This window comes from Heloderma suspectum, chromosome 3 (genome assembly GCF_057233095.1).
Source record: "Heloderma suspectum isolate Gila_16-S chromosome 3, 16-S_ref, whole genome shotgun sequence".
NCBI lineage: Eukaryota > Metazoa > Chordata > Lepidosauria > Squamata > Helodermatidae > Heloderma > Heloderma suspectum.
Genome location: NC_139460.1, coordinates 243,635,592 through 243,657,607, shown reverse-complemented (window position 1 = coordinate 243,657,607; position 22,016 = coordinate 243,635,592). Strand labels below are relative to the sequence as shown.

At 43.0% G+C, this 22,016-nt stretch overlaps 1 protein-coding gene across 1 annotated transcript in view; it reads left to right on the top strand.

The window, feature by feature from the left end:
* GRK5 (G protein-coupled receptor kinase 5) overlaps positions 1-22,016 on the top strand; it is a 240,768-nt gene that overhangs the window by 201,424 nt on the left and 17,328 nt on the right. Inside the window, exons 10-11 of the mRNA XM_084846082.1 lie at positions 11,777-11,814; positions 19,276-19,365. Of these exons, the coding sequence (XP_084702208.1) occupies positions 11,777-11,814; positions 19,276-19,365 (128 nt within the window). The remainder of the gene's footprint in view (positions 1-11,776; positions 11,815-19,275; positions 19,366-22,016) is intronic.

Genomic DNA, 22,016 nt, shown 5'->3' with positions numbered 1-22,016 from the left:
GTGGGAAATTCAGGACAGATAAAGGGAAGTACTTCTTCACACAGTGCAAGTTAAACTATGGAATTCACACAATGTAGTGATGGCCACCAATTTGGATGGCTTTAAAAGTGGATTGGACAAATTCCTGGAAGAGAAGGCTATTAATGGCTACTAGTTCTGATGGCTATATGGTACCCCTGTTATCAGCGGCAGTATGCCTATGTATACCAGATGCTGGGGAACATGGGCAGGAGGGTACTGTTACACTCATGTCCTGCTTTGGGGTTTCCTGTGGGTGGGTGGTTGGCCACTGTGTGAACAAAATAGATGGACCTTGCTCTGATCCAGCATGGCTCTTCTTATGTTCTTATGATTGAGGCCATGGTTCTAGGGGAGGATTTTTTAAATCCTTTGCCCCCACACCATGAGCTAATAAAAATACCCTCCTTGATCTTGAAAATGATTCTTGGTCTGTCAAAACTCAAGATTCCAATATGACACATGCAAGGGATACATCTCTGACCCATCAATCTGGTCTTTCTTTCTTTCTTTCTTTCTTTCTTTCTTTCTTTCTTTCTGCAGTAGTTAAAATGTTGAATGTTAGTGAGGGCCAGCCCAAGACATTTTCCAGCTTGAGACAAAGGACAAGATGACACCTTCCCTGCATTGGGCAGATGCCAACTGGATTGGTAGCTGAATCTTTCTTCAACACTGCCAACACAGCAGCATCCTTTTCCACACCTGAGGATAGCAGGGTAGCTTAGGGGATTCAGGGCAGGCTTCATGGTGCACACAGCTCTGTCCTCCAGCAGAGGGAATGGCCAGAGGAGAGGGACTCAGGAGGAATTGCTGGTGCATACACCCCTCAGTATCTGCCACCTGAGGTGACCACCGCCCTCTGCCTAATGGTAGGGTTGGCCCTGATGTTAACTTTCAGTTCCAGCCAGTGTTTAGAATGCAAGAGAATTATGACATCTGGGCTCTTCTGTTGCTTAAAATTAGATTGAAAAAGTTTGTTGAGAATGATCTTTATCACATCACTCCAATACGAGTGTTTTTGTTAACACTGAGAATAAGCATGCAGCAGTATATAAAATAAAGCCATCCATTTTCTTCTGTGTTCTCCTGCCCTTCACATATTTTCTCAGAAATGTTTGTTTGAAAAGTAGGCTTGTTACCATTGGTTTATCTTGTGAAGTTTATCTTGTGAGGTCAATAGGGATTTAAACCAACAAAAGGAAGGGAACAAAAATGTACTTGGTACATGTGCCTTTGCTTATAATAATACATAATGTGCATGATCTATTTTGAACAAACATAAAAGTTCTCTCCTGTTTAGCGGGGGAGAGGCATTAAGTTTCCTATCAAGTAACAGCAAAACTTAAAATCTTTTAAGGAGAGCAAGTTAAAATGGTGGGGAAGAAACCCTATATAAAGGGTGGACCTCTCCCAATAAAAATTTCTCTTGAAAGTTGACTGGAATTATAGTCTAGCCAATTCATAGATTTGTTTCCTCTGTGGAAAAATCTGTGTGTTGACTTTGTCCACCTCATTTTCACACCGAGTGGTGTTTGGAATAGTCTTCCCCGAATATAAATATCTATGAAGATATCACAGCAGTGGAAGCACTTTTTGATAAGGTTAACTTATCAAACATGTTAACTTAGATAGTGTGGTGTAGTGCTTAGAGGGTTGGACTGGAAGCCGGGAGACCCAGGTTCTAACCTCCATTAAACCATGAAACTCATTGGGTGACTTTGGGCCAGTCACTGACTCTCAGCTTAACCTATCTCACAGGGTTGTTGTGAGGATAAAGGAGGGAGCATTGGTCTCCTTGGAGGAAAGGTGAGATATAAATGTAACAAATAAATAAATAATAAATAATGTCTCCTCAGATAGACTTTGCCATCTCAGAAGTAAACATGGATAAATCGGCATTGTCTAAAAAATAGCAAATTGTAAAGTAAAAGCACTTTAAAAGAATAGTGCTGTGGCTTTTTATAACCTAGAGAGCGGAGTTGAATATGGGCTTCTTTGGTGGTCAACTCCCTCTGATTTATAGGTTTTCATGAGCTAATGAATGCCAGAAAGCTTAGCCTTAGTCAGGAATTCTAGTGGTGACCAAATGATGGAGAGCAAGTAATTGGAATTTTGAAACTATGGGTTGGATCCAGACATGTGCTTGCAGAAGGGGGCAGGGGGAAGTTGACTTTTCTACCCCCTCTTCTCCCCACCAGCTCCAAAGACACCCCCCCCCCGTCCTCCTTCATGAGTCAGGGAACCCTGCTGAGTGGAGAAGGAGGCTGAGAGGGAAGGGGTAGATTGTGGGAAATCAGGTGGAGGCACCATCTGCTCCGCCAAATAAGGTGTATCCCCCTGATTTTCCCCCTCAGCTCCCTGTGCTCCACTTAGCAAGGCCCCCCGACCTTTGAAGGAGCATTTGGGGGGTGGGGGATCCTGGGGGAGAAGAGGGGTCAGGAGAGTCAGCTTCCATCTGCCCACTTGTGTGGATGGATATCTGGATCCAAACCACTGAATCAGCTCATTTTTGGTACATTGCAACTTCCGCTGCTCTGTTAATTCACCTGTGTAATGCATTCTAACGTGTATAAATTGGCTGTAGCCATAAAAGCTGGGAGAATACCTTACTGCTTCTAAAGATAGTAGTATTGGCTTGCTGCATGGTCTGTAGTTAGAACCCAAGGTCACATTGTTGTTGTTGTTGTTGTTCAGTCGTTCAGTCGTGTCCGACTCTTCGTGACCCCATGGACCATAGCACGCCAGGCCCTCCTGTCCTGCGCTCTCTCCCGGAGCGTGCCCAAGTTCATATTCATTGCATCCGTGATGCTATCTAGCCATCTCATCCTCTGCCGTCCCCTTCTCCTTTGGCCTTCAGTCTTTCCCAGCATCAGGGTCTTTTCCAGGGAGTTTTCTCTTCGCATTAGGTGGCCAAAATATTGGAGCTTCAGCTTCAGTATCTGTCCTTCCAATGAGCAGTCAGGGTTGATTTCCTTTAGGATGGACTGATTTGACCTCCTTGCAGTCCAGGGGACTCGTAAGAGTCTTCTCCAGCACCACAGTTCGAAAGCATCAATTCTTCGGCGCTCAGCCTTCCTTATAGTCCAGCTCTCACAGCCATACATTACTACTGGGAAAACCATAGCTTTGATTAGACGGACCTTTGTCGGCAAGGTGATGTCTCTGCTTCTTACTATGCTGTCTAGGTTGGCCATAGCTTTCCTCCCAAGGAGCAAGCGTCTTTTAATTTCATGGCTACAGTCACCGTCTGCGGTGATCTTGGAGCCCAAGAAAGTAAAATCTGTCACTGCTTCCATTTCTTCCCCTTCTATATGCCAGGAAATGATAGGGCCAGATGCCATGATCTTCGTTTTTTTAATGTTGAGTTTCAAACCAGCTTTTGCACTCTCCTCTTTCACCCTCAACAAGAGGCTCTTGAGATCCTCTTCGTTTTCTGCCATTAGGGTGGTATCGTCTGCATATCAGAGGTTGTTGATAATTCTCCCGGCAATCTTAATTCCGACCTGTGATTCATCCAACCTGGCATTTCTCATGATGTACTCTGCATATAAGTTAAATAAGCAGGGTGACAATATGCAGCCTTGTCGTACTCCTTTCCCAATTTTGAACCACTCGGTTGTTCCATGTCTGGTTCTTACTGTTGCTTCTTGACCCTCGTACAGGTTTCTCAGGAGACAGGTAAGGTGGTCTGGTACTCCCATCACTTTCAGAATTTGCCACAGTTTGTTGTGATCCACACAATCAAAGGCTTTAGCGTAGTCAATGAAGCAGAAATAGACGTTTTTCTGGAATTCTCTTGCTTTCTCCATGATGCAGCGAATGTTGGCGATTTGATCTCTAGTTCCTCTGCCTCTTCGAAACCCAGCTTGTACTTCCGGTAGTTCTCGGTTCGCATACTGCTGAAGCCTAGCTTGTAGGATTTTGAGCATCACCTTGCTGGCATGTGAAATGAGCGCAATTGTGCGGTAGTTTGAACACTCTTTGGCGTTGCCCTTCTTTGGAATTGGAATGTAAACTGACCTTTTCCAGTCTTGTGGCCACTGTTGAGTGTTCCAGATTTGTTGGCATATTGAATGCAGCACTTTAACAGCATCATCTTTGAGGATTTTAAATAGCTCGGCTGGAATACTGTCATCTCCGCTAGCTTTGTTGTTACTAATGCTTCCTAAGGCCCACTTGACTTCACTCTCGAGGATGTCCGGCTCAAGTTCAGTGACCGTACTATCATGGCTATCAGGGACATTCAGATCTTTCCTGTATAGTTCTTCTGTGTATTCTTGCCACCTCTTCTTAATCTCATCTGCTTCTGTTAGGTCCCTGCCTTCTTTGTCCTTTATCATGCCCGTCTTTGAACAAAACGTTCCCTTGAGATCTCCAATTTTCTTGAAGAGATCTCTAGTCTTTCCCATTCTGTTGTTTTCCTCGATTTCTTTGCATTGTTCATTTAAGAAGGCCTTCTTGTCTCTCCTTGCTATTCTCTGGAACTCTGCATTCAGTTGGCTATATCTTCCCCTTTCTCCCTTGCTTTTCGCTTCCCTTCTTTCCTCAGCTACTTGTAAAGCCTCATCAGACAGCCACTTGGCTTTCTTGCATTTCTTTTTCTTTGGGACGGATTTCATTGCTGCCTCCTGAACAATGTTACGGACCTCCGTCCATAGTTCCTCAGGCACTCTGTCTATCAGGTCTAATCCCTGAAATCTATTCCTCACCTCTACTGTATATTCATCAGGGATATGATTTAGGTCATACCTGAACGGTTTAGTGGTTTTCCCGACGTTCTTCAATTTAAGCCGAAATTTTGCAAGAAGCAGCTCATGATCTGAGCCACAGTCAGCTCCAGGTCTTGTTTTTACTGACTGTATGGAGCTTCTCCATCTTTGGCTGCAAAGGACATAATCAATCTGATTTCGATATTGACCATCTGGTGACGTCCATGTGTAGAGTCGCCTCTTGTGCTGTTGGAAAAGAGTGTTTGCTATGATCAGCATGTTCTCTTGGCAAAACTCTATTAGCTTTTGTCCTGCTTCATTTTGTACACCAAGGCCATGCCTGCCTGTTATCCCGGTGATTTCTTGCCTTCCTACTTTAGCATTCCAATCCCCTGTGATGAAGAGGACATCTTTTTTTGGTGTTAGTTCTAGAAGGTGTTGTAGGTCTTCATAGAAACGATCAACCTCAGCTTCTTCGGCCTCAGTGGTTGGGGCATAGACTTGAATTACTGTGATGTTGAATGGTTTGCCTTGGATTCGTACTGAGATCATTCTATCATTTTTAAGATTGTACCCCAGTACTGCTTTTCCCACCCTTTTGTTGACTATGAGTGCTACTCCATTTCTTCTAAGGGATTCTTGCCCACAATAGTAGATATGATGGTCACCTGAATTAAATTCGCCCATGCCTGTCCATTTTAGTTCGCTGATTCCCAAGATGTCGATGTTCAATCTTGCCATCTCATGTTTGACCACCTCCAGCTTACCTTGATTCATTGATCTGACATTCCAGGTTCCTAAACAATATTGTTCTTTACAGCATCGGATTTTCTTTTCACCGCCAGACACATCCACAGCTGAGTGTCCTTTCGGCTTTGGCCCAGCCGCTTCACTCTTTCTGGCGCTACTTGGAAATACCCTCTGCTCTTCCCCAGTAGCATATTGGACACCTTCCGACCTGAGGGGCTCATCTTCCGGCGTCATCTCTTTTAGCCTTGTGATACGTTCCATGGGGTTTTCTTGGCAAGAATACTGGAGTGGGTTGCCATTTCCTTCTCCAGTGGACCACATTTTGTCAGAACTCTCTGCCATGACCTGTCCATCTTGGGTGGCCCTGCACGGCATAGCTTATGGCTTCACTGAGTTACGCAAGCCCCTTCGCCACAACAAGGCAGTGATCCATGAAGGGGATTGGCTTGCTGCATGGTCTGTAGTTAGAACCCAAGGTCACATAGCATCAGGTAAAACCTGCATTTTGCCAGTTCAGGCTTCAGAACAGAGCTTCCAAACTTCCCCACAAAGCAAGCTCTACGACTTTTTAGCATGAGGTTCAGAGCTGGTGGATATGTTACATTTCAAAAGGTTTTCAGTTTTGTTTGTTTGTTTCCTCTTCTAATCACAGAAGTAACTACTGCGATCTTCCTTGATTTGTCTGAAGTGGGGAATCAAGGAAGATCACAGTGGTTTTGTCTATGATTAGAAGAGGGGAGAAAGAATTTCGCTGATTTTCTAACCACAGAAGTAACTTTTGCAATCTTCCACAAGTCCCCACTTCAGATAATAAGCTATTTCTGTGAGCAGTTACTTATGAAGCTTAGCTGAGTACGTGACAAGCAATAGTTAGGTCTGTTATGGTTTGAGATACCAGATATTTACTCCTAGCTATGTTCTTAGGCAGGGTGGTGCAGGTAGGGTTGGATCCCAGGGCCAAAGTCCAGGCTCTGCAGCTCAGGAGACCACCCAGAGAGCAGCAGCTGATGGGGGCAACAGCAAACAGGCTTGGTGTCAGCACCTGGGCCAGCATGGGGATGCCAGGGTCACCAGGAGTGATGTTGCGCACTGCAACATCCTTTCTTCCTTCTTATTAAAAAAATTTTTTTTTATAGCCATTGTTTCTTCTTCGTGGTCACTGTGCATCATGCATATGGGCTCTGCACCTGTGTGGAGCCTCGATTTGGGAAGCTTCTATAGCTGAAGAGATTTTTTATGGGAACCCCTCCCCCGCTGTCCATTTCACATGTCCCTAGCAGGTTCCCGCTTGTTCCCTCATCACTCTTTCAACCGCCATTGCATGCACCTCATAGGGAAAGCTCTCTTGACATTTCGCTGTTAAAATAGCATTTTTGACAAAAGCTGAGGTTCTTTCCTTCTTTCTTTCCTCTTCTTGTATCAGAGTAGAAAAGTGAATAAGAAATCACTTGATGATGATGATGTAATAATCTGTATTTTAGATTATGTTTTAAATCTGTATTTTAAATTCCTGCATTGCTGCTAGGTTTTATTCTAGTTGTATTGTTATATTGTGATTTTAAGCTGTCATATTTTATATTGTTTTATGCTGTACTCTGTGGTTTTAATTTTTGTGAACTGCCCAGAGAGCTTTGCCTATTATTGGGCAGTATAGAAATGAGATAAATAAATAAATATAATAATTGTCAGGGGTTGGCTGGCTAGTCATGTACATAGCATAACATATGCTAATGTTATTATTTTTACTTTTAAAATATATTACCCTTTTCTACAGCGGTGGTGGTTATTCCCATAAAATGTGTTTATCATGAGGTCACCAGAAGCAGGCTGTAATATATTCCTGTAGTCATGATAATGCTGTGAATTAAGCTCATTTAAAAAGCAAACCTGCACATGCTCAGAGTATTTTTTTAAATCAGGGTTGGCAACCATTTTGGATGGGTTTTTTCTTTCTCTACCATATTGGGAATGTAGAGGCAGTTTTAAAGTATGAAATGCATTGTGGGAAGAAGAGAAATGTTAGTTTTGTGCTTCACAACTGAAGTAATACACATAGCCATCTAAAGCACACACACCCCTCCATTAAGTCCAGAGTCTAGAATGACCTACTTGCACCACTGGGTCCACATAATGGTATGAAAGCACATGATGCAGTTCTATTGCAAAAATTAAGAGCCAAACTACACATTAAGCGAATTGCATAGTGTGTAGCTGGGGCTTGCCTTTTTTTTTTTCTTACTCTACTGTAAGTGTACATGACACCAGTTTAGATCAGGATCACTGTTCCATGAGGGGAGGGTTAAACCACACACACACACACACACACACACACACCATGTTTTTTTCCCTGAAATTTTCTGGAAATTGATATCAATGGAGACTTTCCCCCTATTTTAAAGTGCCCCGCCCAGTGGTGGTGGTGAATTTCAGGAAAAAATGGTGTGGGAGAAGGTTTAGCCCTCCCCTCCTGGAGCCCGATGGGCCTGATCTGAATTGGGGCTGTGCACATTTCTAGACTAGAGTAAAGAAGAAAGAGACACGCCTCAGCTACATGCTGCGCGATTAACGTAGTTTGGTTCCAAGAAAGTCTGACTTCGAGGCTGCTTGTAATGGAGACCTTTGGAAACTGCTTGTGAGCTGCTGTCAGCTGTTTGGAGGAGACCTGGGTACATGCTGAACAAATAGGCAGATTAATTTAACTGCTTAGAGATTGTAAAGATTTTTTTCAGCTCTGTAAATACTTCATGACCATTTATTCCTTGTAATAGTCACAGCCAGTTGTAAGACAGTGGGCAGGAGTTTGGGAAGATGCAAGACTGGCTGAAAGTTCAGAGGGGCCCTTGACAAAGTGCTCTCTGGTGGGCTTCTTCCTATGTCGTGGGCCCCTGGCAATGCGAGGTGGGCAGCAGCAATGCTGTCTTCATCCATCGGGAGCACCATTTTAATTTCTGACAATGAAACACAGGAAGCTGCCATAAATCATTGGTTCATCTAGCTCAGCATTGTCTGCATGAAGTGGCAGTAACTCTCCAGGGACTGAGACAGGAGTCTTTCCCAGCACTACCTAGACATGCTGGGGATGGAACCAGGGACATGCTGCCTGTGAAGCAGGTGCTGTTCCACTGAACTCGGAGAGACAATATTTCAGCAGCATTGTGTGAAATTGAAACGGCGACTGGTGCTGATTGCTGGAACCTCAGCAGCCACCTGAGGATGTCACATGCTGGCACCGGCCCTGGGAAGATGAGTAGGGAAGGACAGATGGTGTGATGTGAAATCTTTACTTGGTGAGCATTGTAACTACAGGTAATAGAGGTGTCACACCAGATTATACCATGAATTATTCCACATGAACATTTTATTCCTTTTTATTTTTATTTAGTTTTCTTCAAAGTAATGTATTAAGCATCATTACAAATATAAATCACTATTTATTCAGGAAATGTATCAGTTAGCTTAGGGTTGGATCCAGAGTTAGGTGTGTGGAAAGGCGCTGGCGGAAGCAGATGTCTTTCCCTCCTCCCCTCCAGCCCCTGAAAATGCCACATAGAGAGCCAGGAAACCTTTGCTTGAATGGGGTGAGATGTGGCATGCCAGGTGGGAGGAGAAATCTCTGAAAATTGGGCAGAGGCACTTTCTGTGAGAAGAGCACTTCTGCCAGCAGAAGACAGTTTATATAAACAAAAAAGGTAATAAACCCTTATCTAATCCAAAACTTATCCATTATTTCAGTGAACTTTGGTAGCTATCCCAAGTATTCAGCTCTTTCAAAATCTAGGTATTTCCATTGGAATGTTCTAATTAAACCAAGTATATGATGGACGTTTTTAAAAATCTGGTTCATCTTTCAAATATTTGCATCAGGTGGGGAAGGGCTGTAGCTTAGTGGTTAAGCACACCAAAAGTCCCAGGTTCAGTCCTTAGCATCTCAGTAGGGCTGGGGAAAGTCTCCAAATGAAATCCTGGAAAGACACAGCCAGTCAGTGTAGACAGTGCTTAGTTGGTTGGACCAATGATTTGTCTCTATGTAACACAGTGTCCTGTGTGCCTGTGTAAGCTGCCCTGAACCTTCCAAATTATTTGTTACATTTGTATCTCATCCTTCACCCAAAGAGATGAGGCTAGAGTGACATTTTAACATCACAGAACCCCAAGAGATAAATTATGATAGAGATAGTAGCCAATTTTAGACAAATGTTGGGTGACTGAAAGCACATGGCAGGAGACAGTAATTGAATTGTGGTGGCAGGCCCCACCTCCAACTGGTCCTTATTCAGTACACTGTAAAAACAGACCTAACACATGTACACACTACACCAGCAACTTTTAGCCTCCAGTTTTCCCCTTACACCCCGCACAGCATTCCCAATCATATGGACAAGCCTACAGGACGTGTTCTCACAGTCTACAACTTGTTCTCACAGAATGACTATAGGGTGGGGATGGAATGTACTGTCCCCAAATTCAGTCACCTTATATTTCTTGTCTGGAAATTACTAGTGAGTTTCCTAAGGATGCCAAGTGATATTCATAGCTGAGCTTCTTATACCCCAATGTATACCCTAATTCTCTAACCACTCTCACACACACACATACTTACACACCAACTGGGTACATATGGTGATGGGTATGGCTATATTACTTACATGATTCTCAGAGTTCTCTGTTGACACAAATCCCATAGAAGTGAAAAACCTTATCCCAGCAGCACAGACTATTAATTTGGTGGATTGGGATCTTCATATTGCTGCAGAACCATATTTTTTTTATTGGCTTTTGGGATTCTTTCCTGCCTGAACTTGGCTCGCCACTATTTATGCTATGGCTGGAAGGAAAATGCATTGGAGAGGGACAGGGGGAGTGCGACCCTGTTGATTCTCCTGGACCTCTCAGCGGCTTTCGATGCCATCGACCATGGTATCCTTCTGGAGAGGTTGTCTGGGTTGGGAGTTGGAGGCACTGCACTACAGTGGTTCCGCTCCTACTTGGATGGCCGATTCCAGAAGGTGGTGCTGGGGGATTATTGCTCTGTGCCATGGCAATTGTGCCATGGGGTTCCACAGGGCTCTATTTTATCCCCCATGCTGTTTAACATCTACATGAAACCACTGGGGAAGGTTATCCGGAGGTGTGGGCTGAGGTGCCATCAATATGCGGATGACACCCAGCTCTACCTCTCTTTCTCATCAAAACCAGGTGAGGCAGTGGCTGTTCTGAACCAGTGCCTGGGCACGGTAATGGACTGGATGAGGGCTAATAAACTGAAACTCAATCCAGACAAGACGGAGGTACTGTTAGTGGGTGGTTCGTCTGCCTGGCTAGGTGATATTCAACCTGTTCTGGAGGGGGTTGCACTCCCCCTAAAGGATCAGGTTCGTAGTTTGGGGGTGCTCTTGGATCCAGAACTGTCACTTGAGGCACAGGTGAACTCAGTGGCACGGAGCACTTTTTATCAGCTTAGGCTGGTATACCAACTACGCCCTTATCTGGACAGAGATAGCCTAGCTACAGTGATCCATGCTCTGATAACTTCTCGTCTGGATTACTGCAATGCATTATACGTGGGGCTGCCTTTGAAAACGGTCCGGAAACTTCAGCTGGTCCAAAATAGGGCAGCAAGATTGTTAACAGGGACTGGCCTGCGAGCTCATATTATGCCAGTACTTTTCCAGCTGCACTGGCTGCCAGTCCATTTCCGGGCCCGATTCAAAGTGCTGGTGTTAACATTCAAAGCCCTTAACGGCTTGGGACCAGGTTACCAGAAGGATTGCCTCCTCCCATATGTGCCTGCCTGGACCTTAAGATCATCATCAGCGGCCCTTCTCCGTGAGCCCCTGCCAAAGGAAGTGAGGCGGGTGGCTACTAGGAGGAGGGCTTTTTCTGTTGTGGCACCCCGGCTCTGGAATGAGCTCCCTAGTGAGGTTTGCCTGGCGCCTACATTGTACTCCTTTCGGCGCCAGGTGAAGACCTTTTTATTTTCCCAGGCATTTTAGCTTTCTAAATTTTTATCTTTGCTGTTTTAAATCTGTATTTTAAACTCCTGTACTGCTGCTAGGTTTTATTGTGGTTGTATTGTTATATTGTGGTTTTAATGTTCTATATATTTTAAATTGTTTTATTGTGTGTTGTTTGGTTTTAATTTTTGTGAACCGCCCAGAGAGCTTCGGCTATTGGGCAGTATAGAAATGAAATAAATAAATAAATAAATAAATAAATAAATAAAATTGTGGTGCCTTGCTATTCCTGTGTTACCAAAGCTGTTTTCACACAAATATCTGCAATCTTTCCCCCCTTTTTAGGGATTTGAAGCCAGAAAATATCCTGTTAGATGATTATGGTAAGTCTGAGAGCTTTAGGCAAGGGCTTTTTTCCACAATAAAGTAGCTTACATTTAGTTGTGCGACATGGTCTTGTATGAAGCCAAATTATTATCTGCAGCAGGTAAGAGGCTGAGCAGTAACCAATGCTTGTCTTGGGATACAGAAAATGATAGAATTTTACCATTATGAAAAGCAGTGTGCATGAGGCTGATGATAACAGAACTGATAATGAGGTTGTCTTTTCTCTCGGAGTCTTCCTTAATAATTATCAGGGATTTGTATACCGTACTTGTGTGTGTGCGTGTGTGTGTGTGTGTGTGTGCGCGCGCGCGCGCAGAAATCCTTCCTCCTCCTCTTTGGATTCATTTTCATGACAAAACATCACCTTACATTTTTACATTAGCTGTGTAAACACTGGCAAATTACATCCTGCTTGATGGGGAAAAGGCTAGTATTTGGTTGTGCTTGCGTATTCTTTCAGGTATTGGAAGTGCTCCTTCCAAAATTAAAATCCCGAGGCCCAGACATAAAAGATGCTTTTTGTCTGCTGTTGTCCACACAGCTGATATAGACCAGCATGGGCTATCCAGTTGGCACAGCTGTTTTGGGGGGTTGAGTTTTGAGAGAAAGAAAGGCAAAAGATACTTTCCTTTACTTGAGGCAATATCCAAGCTAGAGATGTAAAATGTCCAGAAATTTTGAAGCCATGAAAAAAACCCATTGGGGGGGGGGGGATGGAAATTTTGCAAAAAACTATGAAAAATAAGCAATACTTATTTTTTAAGCACTCTTTACAGATCTAAAGTCACTTTGTTGCTTTAGGACAGGCTTCCCTAACCTGATGACTTCCCGATATTTTGGACTTCAGCTCCTCTCAGCCTCAGGAATGCTGGCCCTTGTAATCCAAAACATCTGCAGGTTGAGGAAGCCTGCTTTAGGAGTGTAAAGCAGCCTTTATATTTCTAAAGTTATATATAACTTGGTTTGCTCAGAAAATTATCATTATATGTCACAACTTTAAAAAGTGAACTCATTTAATAAATTTGTAATTATTGTCTGAATAAACTATACTTTTAAAATGTAATATACCAAACATGATAATTTTATGAGCAAACCAAGTTATACATAACATATTTTAGGTTCCTAGTTTATGTCTGACCAGAGGGAACTTCAGCAAGTAGTCCCTGGAACATCTGAATCATCCTAGAAGCCAGCAGAAGCAGGACGAACTGGAGACAGAGGAAGACAAGTCCAGAAACACAGGACTCAGTAGAACAAAACCCAAACTGTCAAGAATGTACATTTTCTTCCATATTATGATATGGTGAATCTGTTCACGTGTTGGGAAACTGAGCATGACTTGGAGCATCGCAAAATGTCTATCAGTAATAGATACATTGGATCAATAATTATAATAGGAAATGGAAGAAATAACTATGCAGAGGATTTTCCCCCCTGGTTTCCTCATTTCCAGACATTTTACATCTCTGGTCTGTCTATAAAAGTCTTCTTATTACATAGTTTTAGAAAACATGGGGCGGGGGGCAGTAAAGGCTTGGTAACAATATATGAACACATTCATTCATTAGATTTATTGTTGTTGTTGTTGTTCAGTCATTCAGTCGTGTCCAACTCTTCGTGACCCCATGGACCATAGCACGCCAGGCCTTCCTGTCCTGCGCTCTCTCCCGGAGCGTGCTCAAGTTCATATTCATTGCATCCGTGATGCTATCTAGCCATCTCATCCTCTGCCGTCCCCTTCTCCTTTGGCCTTCAGTCTTTCCCAGCATCAGGGTCTTTTCCAGGGAGTTTTCTCTTCGCATTAGGTGGCCAAAATATTGGAGCTTCAGCTTCAGTATCTGTCCTTCCAATGAGCACTCAGGGTTGATTTCCTTTAGGATGGACTGATTTGACCTCCTTGCAGTCCAGGGGACTCGTAAGAGTCTTCTCCAGCACCACAGTTCGAAAGCATCAATTCTTCGGCGCTCAGCCTTCCTTATAGTCCAGCTCTCACAGCCATACATTACTACTGGGAAAACCATAGCTTTGATTAGACGGACCTTTGTCGGCAAGGTGATGTCTCTGCTTCTTACTATGCTGTCTAGGTTGGCCATAGCTTTCCTCCCCAGGAGCAAGCGTCTTTTAATTTCATGGCTACAGTCACCATCTGCGGTGATCTTGGAGCCCAAGAAAGTAAAATCTGTCACTGCTTCCATTTCTTCCCCTTCTATATGCCAGGAAGTGATGGGGCCAGATGCCATGATCTTAGTTTTTTTAATATTGAGTTTCAAACCAGCTTTTGCACTCTCCTCTTTCACCCTCAACAAGAGGCTCTTTAGATCCTCTTCGCTTTCTGCCATTAGGGTGGTATCGTCTGCATATCGGAGGTTGTTGATAATTCTCCCAGCAATCTTAATTCCAACCTCTGATTCATCCAACCCGGCATTTCTCATGATGTACTCTGCATATAAGTTAAATAAGCAGGGTGACAATATGCAGCCTTGTCGTACTCCTTTCCCAATTTTGAACCAATCGGTTGTTCCATGTCCGGTTCTTACTGTTGCTTCTTGACCCTCGTACAGGTTTCTCAGGAGACAGGTAAGGTGGTCTGGTACTCCCATCACTTTAAGAATTTGCCACAGTTTGTTGTGATCCACACAATCAAAGGCTTTAGCGTAGTCAATGAAGCAGAAATAGATGTTTTTCTGGAATTCTCTTGCTTTCTCCATGATGCAGCGAATGTTGGCGATTTGATCTCTAGTTCCTCTGCCTCTTCTAAACCCAGCTTGTACTTCCGGTAGTTCTCGGTTCGCATACTGCTGAAGCCTAGCTTGTAGGATTTTGAGCATCACCTTGCTGGCATGTGAAATGAGCGCAATTGTGCGGTAGTTTGAACACTCTTTGGCGTTGCCCTTCTTTGGAATTGGAATGTAAACTGACCTTTTCCAGTCTTGTGGCCACTGTTGAGTGTTCCAGATTTGTTGACATATTGAATGCAGCACTTTAACAGCATCATCTTTTAGGATTTTAAATAGCTCAGCTGGAAGACTGTCATCTCCGCTAGCTTTGTTGTTACTAATGCTTCCTAAGGCCCACTTGACTTCACTCTCTAGGATGTCCGGCTCAAGTTCAGTGACCGCACTATCATGGCTATCAGGGACATTCAGATCTTTCCTGTATAGTTCTTCTGTGTATTCTTGCCACCTCTTCTTAATCTCATCTGCTTCTGTTAGGTCCCTGCCTTCTTGGTCCTTTATCATGCCCGTCTTTGCACAAAACGTTCCCTTGAGATCTCCAATTTTCTTGAAGAGATCTCTAGTCTTTCCCATTCTGTTGTTTTCCTCGATTTCTTTGCATTGTTCATTTAAGAAGGCCTTCTTGTCTCTCCTTGCTATTCTCTGGAACTCTGCGTTCAGTTGGGTATATCTTCCCCTTTCTCCCTTGCTTTTCGCTTCCCTTCTTTCGTGAGCTACTTGTAAAGCCTCATCAGACAGCCACTTTGCTTTCTTGCATTTCTTTTTCTTTGGGATGGATTTCGTTGCTGCCTCCTGAACAATGTTACGGATCTCCGTCCATAGTTCCTCAGGCACTCTGTCTATCAGGTCTAATCCCTGAAATCTATTCCTCACCTCCACTGTATATTCATCAGGGATATGATTTAGGTCATACCTGAACGGTTTAGTGGTTTTCCCGACGTTCTTCAATTTAAGACGAAATTTTGCAAGAAGCAGCTCATGATCTGAGCCACAGTCAGCTCCAGGTCTTGTTTTTACTGACTGTATGGAGCGTCTCCATCTTTGGCTGAAAAGGACATAATCAATCTGATTTCGATATTGACCATCTGGTGATGTCCATGTGTAGAGTCGCCTCTTGTGCTGTTGGAAAAGAGTGTTTGCTATGATCAGCATGTTCTCTTGGCAAAACTCTATTAGCTTTTGTCCTGCTTCATTTTGTACACCAAGGCCATGCCTGCCTGTTATCCCGGTGATTTCTTGATTTCCTACTTTAGCATTCCAATCCCCTATGATGAAGAGGACATCTTTTTTTGGTGTTAGTTCTAGAAGGTGTTGTAGGTCTTCACAGAACCGATCAAACTCAGCTTCTTCGGCCTCAGTGGTTGGGGCATAGACTTGAATTACTGTGATGTTGAATGGTTTGCCTTGGATTCGTACTGAGATCATTCTATCATTTTTAAGATTGTACCCCAGTACTGCTTTTCCCACCCTTTTGTTGACTATGAGTGCTACTCCATTTCTTCTAAGGGATTCTTGGCCACAATAGTAGATATGATGGTCACCTGAATTAAATTCGCCCATGCCTGTCCATTTTAGTTCGCTGATTCCCAAGATGTTGATGTTCAATCTTGCCATCTCATGTTTGACCACCTCCAGCTTACCTTGATTCATTGATCTGACATTCCAGGTTCCTAAACAATATTGTTCTTTACAGCATCGGATTTTCTTTTCACCACCAGACACATCCACAGCTGAGTGTCCTTTCGGGTTTGGCCCAGCCGCTTCACTCTTTCTGGCGCTACTTGGAAATACCCTCTGCTCTTCCCCAGTAGCATATTGGACACCTTCCGACCTGAGGGGCTTATCTTCCGGCGTCATATCTTTTAGCCTTGTGATACGTTCCATGGGGTTTTCTTGGCAAGAATACTGGAGTGGGTTGCCATTTCCTTCTCCAGTGGACCACATTTTGTCAGAACTCTCTGCCATGACCTGTCCGTCTTGGGTGGCCCTGCACGGCATAGCTTATGGCTTCACTGAGTTACGCAAGCCCCTTCGCCACAACAAGGCAGTGATCCATGAAGGGGATTAGATTTATATACCGCCCTATAGCCGAAGCTGTCTGGGTAGTTTACAAAAATTAAAAACCATTAAAATACATTATATGAAGTATAAAAACCATTCACGTAAGGACATAAAACAGATAGCTTGTACAAAAACAACATATATCTAAAACGTTGTCTTAAATTTTAAAAGAAAATATTTCATAATCCAAAGCTGTTCAATTTTTCCAATTTTTTGGAAAAAAACAAAAATAGTCCTTGGGAAAAAAAACAGGGGAAATCTTTTTTTCTTCACGTTTTCCCACTTTTTTCCCCCATCCCTTCACATCTCTAATCCAGATTCCCAGTTTATGTCACAGCTTCCTGCAAGGAGAACAGGAAACCACAACTTGGGTCAGTCCATTGTCTGTTCATGCAAAACAAGCATGAGATAAAGTAGGGCTTGACCAAAGTATTTGATCTAGTAGTTTTAATAAAAATGAGGGGAGGGTGCTTGAATTAATCTTAGGATGGTGGGAAAATTTTAAGAAATTTAATCTTACCTTAAAGATGAATTGGTTGAGAGCTTCCCTTTTTTGTTTCTTTTTTTACTATAAAAAACCCTTGCCAATGCTTGAAGTGGTAACTTGACTCCTCCGGCCGCATTCCTAGGACAGAATACTACTGTGATGAATTTGTCCTTGCCTAGGGATTCTCTGAGGTGTGATTTCTGTATGTAGATGTACATACCTGTATGTAGGTATGAAATGTACATACCTGTATGTAGGTATGTACGTTTCAAAAATCTTTGTAAGAATGATTTCAAGAGCATGCCTTTCTTTAAAAAAGAATGTCTTACCAATGTAAAATGTCTTACCAATCTGACATTTCTGAGTTGACTCAAACGGAGTAGAGGAGTCAAGATAAGGACAGATGTTCTCATCTTGAAGTCTCTCAGTTCTGTTGCTATGATTCCCAAGGAGCTGATTATGTGTGATACTTAACAAACAGAGGACAAATTGTTAAAATACTCTTTAACCATTAACTATTATTTTTTCCAAAATTCCCAGCTATGGTCTGGGAGTAATATATCTATTTCATGTACTTGTCAGCACTACTGCACAGTAGATTTCGTTTTAAGTTCCCAAAACAGGATACATGATTTTAAGACACATCTGAATTCTCTTCCTCTACATCTATTGCCTTTGGGCTAGCTTAACCCTGAACTTTTTCAGTTCTGTTCACTTATTTCATGTCATCTTCACTCATTTATGTCATAAGCAGGAAATATTAACTATACTGTCTTTGGTCAGTGTTCAATCGGACACTAGCACTAACATGAATTACATTGTGCTAGCAAAAGGTTCCTCTAGCACAATGCCAACAGGGTTAGCTGGTGTGAAGGCATTCCTGGAAAACCTGTCACACCAGCTAATGTTATTGCTGTTGCACTAGAAGTCCCTTACACCAGCTCATCTTATGTTATGTTAACACTAGTGTTCAGTGTTGGATACTGCCTTTTACTACCTAACCATCCATGCTTCCTTCAAACTCATTATCTGAAACATACTTTTTTTTCCTGAATGCAGGTAGGAAATGGTTCAACCTTGTTTTTCATTTGTCACTTGGGTTAAAAGTAGTAGGCTAAGAGGCCCGAGCAGAAATACAGCAAAAGGTTACAGCATGTCAAGAGTAAATGCTTTTGCTATAATCAAAATGATTCAATTTTAATGTAACAGTATATCTGATATTTCACATTTCCTATTATGAGAAAGTATCATCTGGGGCCGCAGTGGCTTAGTAAGGGGCTACAGTGGCTTAGTGGTTAAGACACTGAACTGCAGACTGGAAGGTCAGCAGGTCAGCAGTTCGAGACCCGAGTGCTGCGTGACGGAGTGAGCTCCTGTCTTCAGTCCCAGCTTCTGCCAACCTAGCAGTTCGAAAGCAAGAAATTGCAAGTAGATAAATAGGTGCCGCCTCGGCGGGAAAGGTAACAGTGTTCCGTGCACCTCGGTGTTCAGTCATGCCGGCCACATGACCATGGAAGCGTCTTCGGACAGCGCTGGCTCTTCGGCTTAGAAACGGGGATGAGCACCGCACCCTAGAGTCGGACATGACTAGTTGGGGACACCTTTTTATCATCTTATGAGAAATGAGAGATATAGAGAACAAAATATATATTCAATCAGGATGAGTAAATGCACCCTTGTGCAAGAGTCCTGAAAACTGCTAGAGTGCGAAGACTTGTGAGGCAAATATTCATGACAAAATCACACTGTCATGACATAGCATCATTTCTTATGGCATTCTGTTCCAGTAACATGGTAGCAAGAGGTTTGTTCTTGTTGTTGTTTAAAAAAACTGAAAAAGGAAGAAAAAACCTTGGCCACCTTTTATTTAAGGTAAGATGAAAATTCTTGAAATTCCTCCCTGGCCCCAAAAGTCACTTGATATCTTTCTCACTTTCAGGGGGGATGAATGGTCCCTCGAAAGAGGAAGGATATTTGTACTAGCGGTAGTATAAGGCAGTATCCTATGTTCCTTTGATCAGTTTTTCAGATGAGTTCCTCCGAAGAGCTGGTATTATTTTCTTCCTTGCAGTGTTTAGATTTATATGATGATGTGCTTTTAATAGAAAAAAAATGATTGTTCTCTGCAGGTTTGTGGCTATGCTAGAACATTTGCTTTTTTCCACCCACTTTAGGCCATATCAGAATATCTGATTTGGGTCTAGCTGTTAAAATCCCTGAGGGTGAATCAATCCGTGGACGGGTAGGAACAGTCGGTTATATGGGTAAGTGATCTGGGATCTTATGTTCGTTGTTATCAACTCTGGATATCACTGATTCAAGCTCTGTAATGCGAAGTAACCAAAACACATTCATGAATGACAAAGCAATCAGCATGGGTGAGCTGCAGTTCTCTTAGTCAGTCACTGACATGTGGAATGATTTTACCTAGTCATAATTGTATGTATGTTTTGCCCAATTCCCTGAGTCAAATTCTGTCCCCTAAAAATTGTGCAAATTATCATATGTTTACTTAGCATAACTTGTTCTGCTTCTGTGATCCAGGTTTTCAAAGATTTGAGATTATTTTTTACAAGAACTGTGGTGTCATGGAATAAGAAGTTGTGACAAATGTCATTAGGAAATATGGCATCCATGACTGGAACTTGAGCAGCCACTGCTTGACCAAGATGGTGGCTCTATGGCAACAAGTTAGGACATTGGTCTGGCCTAATGAACCATTTGAGTAATACTGTCCTGTGTCCAGACTGGTTCTATGCAGCAGCCTCCATTATTTTTGAGCTTTTGTAACTGTTAGGGCTTGAAATTAAAAAAAATTGAATTCTCAAAAGATGAATTCTCATTATATACCCAGTTCCATATTCTACATTTGCACTCCAAATATTGATGCATGAGAATTGATTCACTATGGGGATCACTCCAAAAGCATCCAAGTGATTTTCCATACTTGATAGGGGCAACTACTTTTACATATCACAAAACTGAACCATTTGTGAATGTGTTCGAAAAACATTTGCAAGAATACACTACCTATTTTTTAAGTTTTAGGCAGCTATTTTCAAACCACTTATTTCAAAGGACTTCCAAAGAATTGAATGAGAATGAGATTATTTAAGAATAAATGTTGTGAGGATTTCTAACTTTGCAATTTCAATATAAATCAGTGACCCAATTTGGACACAACAGTAATCCAGGGTTCCAGGGAAAACCTTGGTTTATTGTTTATGAGCAGTGTGCTACTGCACCCTGATTGTTGGGTCTTGCTTGGCTCATCCTGCAAGTGGCTAAACAACCCATCTGTGCTTTTTTATCGTTACATGTGAACTGGGAAATCTGCCTTGTCTAGAGAGAGACAAGCCAGAGTCATAACCAAAAAAACAAACAAACATGGCACATGACTGGCTTGTCTGGGGGGAGAAAAACCAGATTTCCCAGTTCACACTTAATGATAAACAAACTTCAGATGGAAGTTCCATAGTTTGTTTATCTTCTCCAGCTTATGGGAGGATCCAAACTTGATTGATAGCTTGAGCATGATAAGACAGGGTTTTCTGGAACTATCATGACCCAGGGTTCCAATTTCCCCTCCTCAGGAGGAGAAGCCTCTGGTATAGACCTCTCAGACCCAAAAGAGGATGTGGCCATGGAATCACCCCTTAATATCTCTCCCTCCTCAGAGCTGCTGGCCCCAGAGGTTCCCCTGGGACCAGCCCACCTACTCATAGAGGAGGTCACATTGCCATTCCAAAGACTCTCGTTCTGAAACCATTCCAGTTGCCTCCAGGCCGTCATAGCCAATGGCTTCAAAAGCAAGCATGATCCCTTTAAGGGAGAAGGCCTTATGCAGTGTGTGGGAGGAGCTAGCAGCCCCTAGGAAGCACCAGTCCTATTTAAGGCTCTGTCCGAGTCTGCCAGTTGTTGGAGCATTATGCAAGCTGACCTTGTCGGGCTTTCAGACCCATTTATAGTTGTCCATGGTAGTATCCATTCCTTTTTGCTTAACCAGTATCTGACTGTGGCTTTGGAGGACCTCTCCTCTGGTATCTCCCATGTGGTGACTGTCCTGGAACTCAACCCATGCTGTGCCTGACCTTGCCTATTGGATCTGAACCCTTGGTTGTTCAACTTTCTCAGCACCCAACTCTGCCCTGGCAAGACTGGGCTCACCAGACCCTGGAGCTGGGCTTGTTGGTCATCTCCCTGACAACCTGGGCATTAGGCTAAACCCTGTACTAAGCAAGACCTGTGACCTGAAATGGTACAGGAATTCTGGCTTATCATAGAATCATAGAATAGTAGGGCTGGAAGGGGCCCACAAGGCCATCGAGTCCAACCCCCTGCTCAATGCAGGAATCCAAGTCAGAGCATCCCTGACAAATGGCTGTCCATCCTCGTCTTGAAGGCCTCCAGTGTGGGAGAGCCCACCACCTCCCCAGGTAATTTGGATGTAATTATCATTACATCCAAACTGGGCCAGAGTATGGGAAAAGCCAATTTCATACTACATAGCTAAAATAAATATGAATGAGCTTGTGTGATGACCGGATCATTTCCATTTAAATGACTTGTTCGAATGGGAGCTTTTTAATTTCATGAAACCTTAATGTAATTATTAATTACAGTTATAAAGAGCTTGTGAGAGAGGTCCAATCTGAATAAACTTCCACCCTGTCTATAATCTCAGCAGAATTTTGTACATGCTTCTCTGGGGGTGGATCCAATCTGCATTTTCTGAGGAGCCAAAGTACAGTACATGGAGTGATTTAAATTGCTCCACCTGACTGGTGTTCTCACATGATATATGCATGTATAGTTTAGTTCACAACATGGTGGGTGAATTTCCTCCATGCCTGTACAAACATCTGGAAATAAAAGTATGGACTAATATGGAGAAAATTGTTCTCAGCTATCTGGT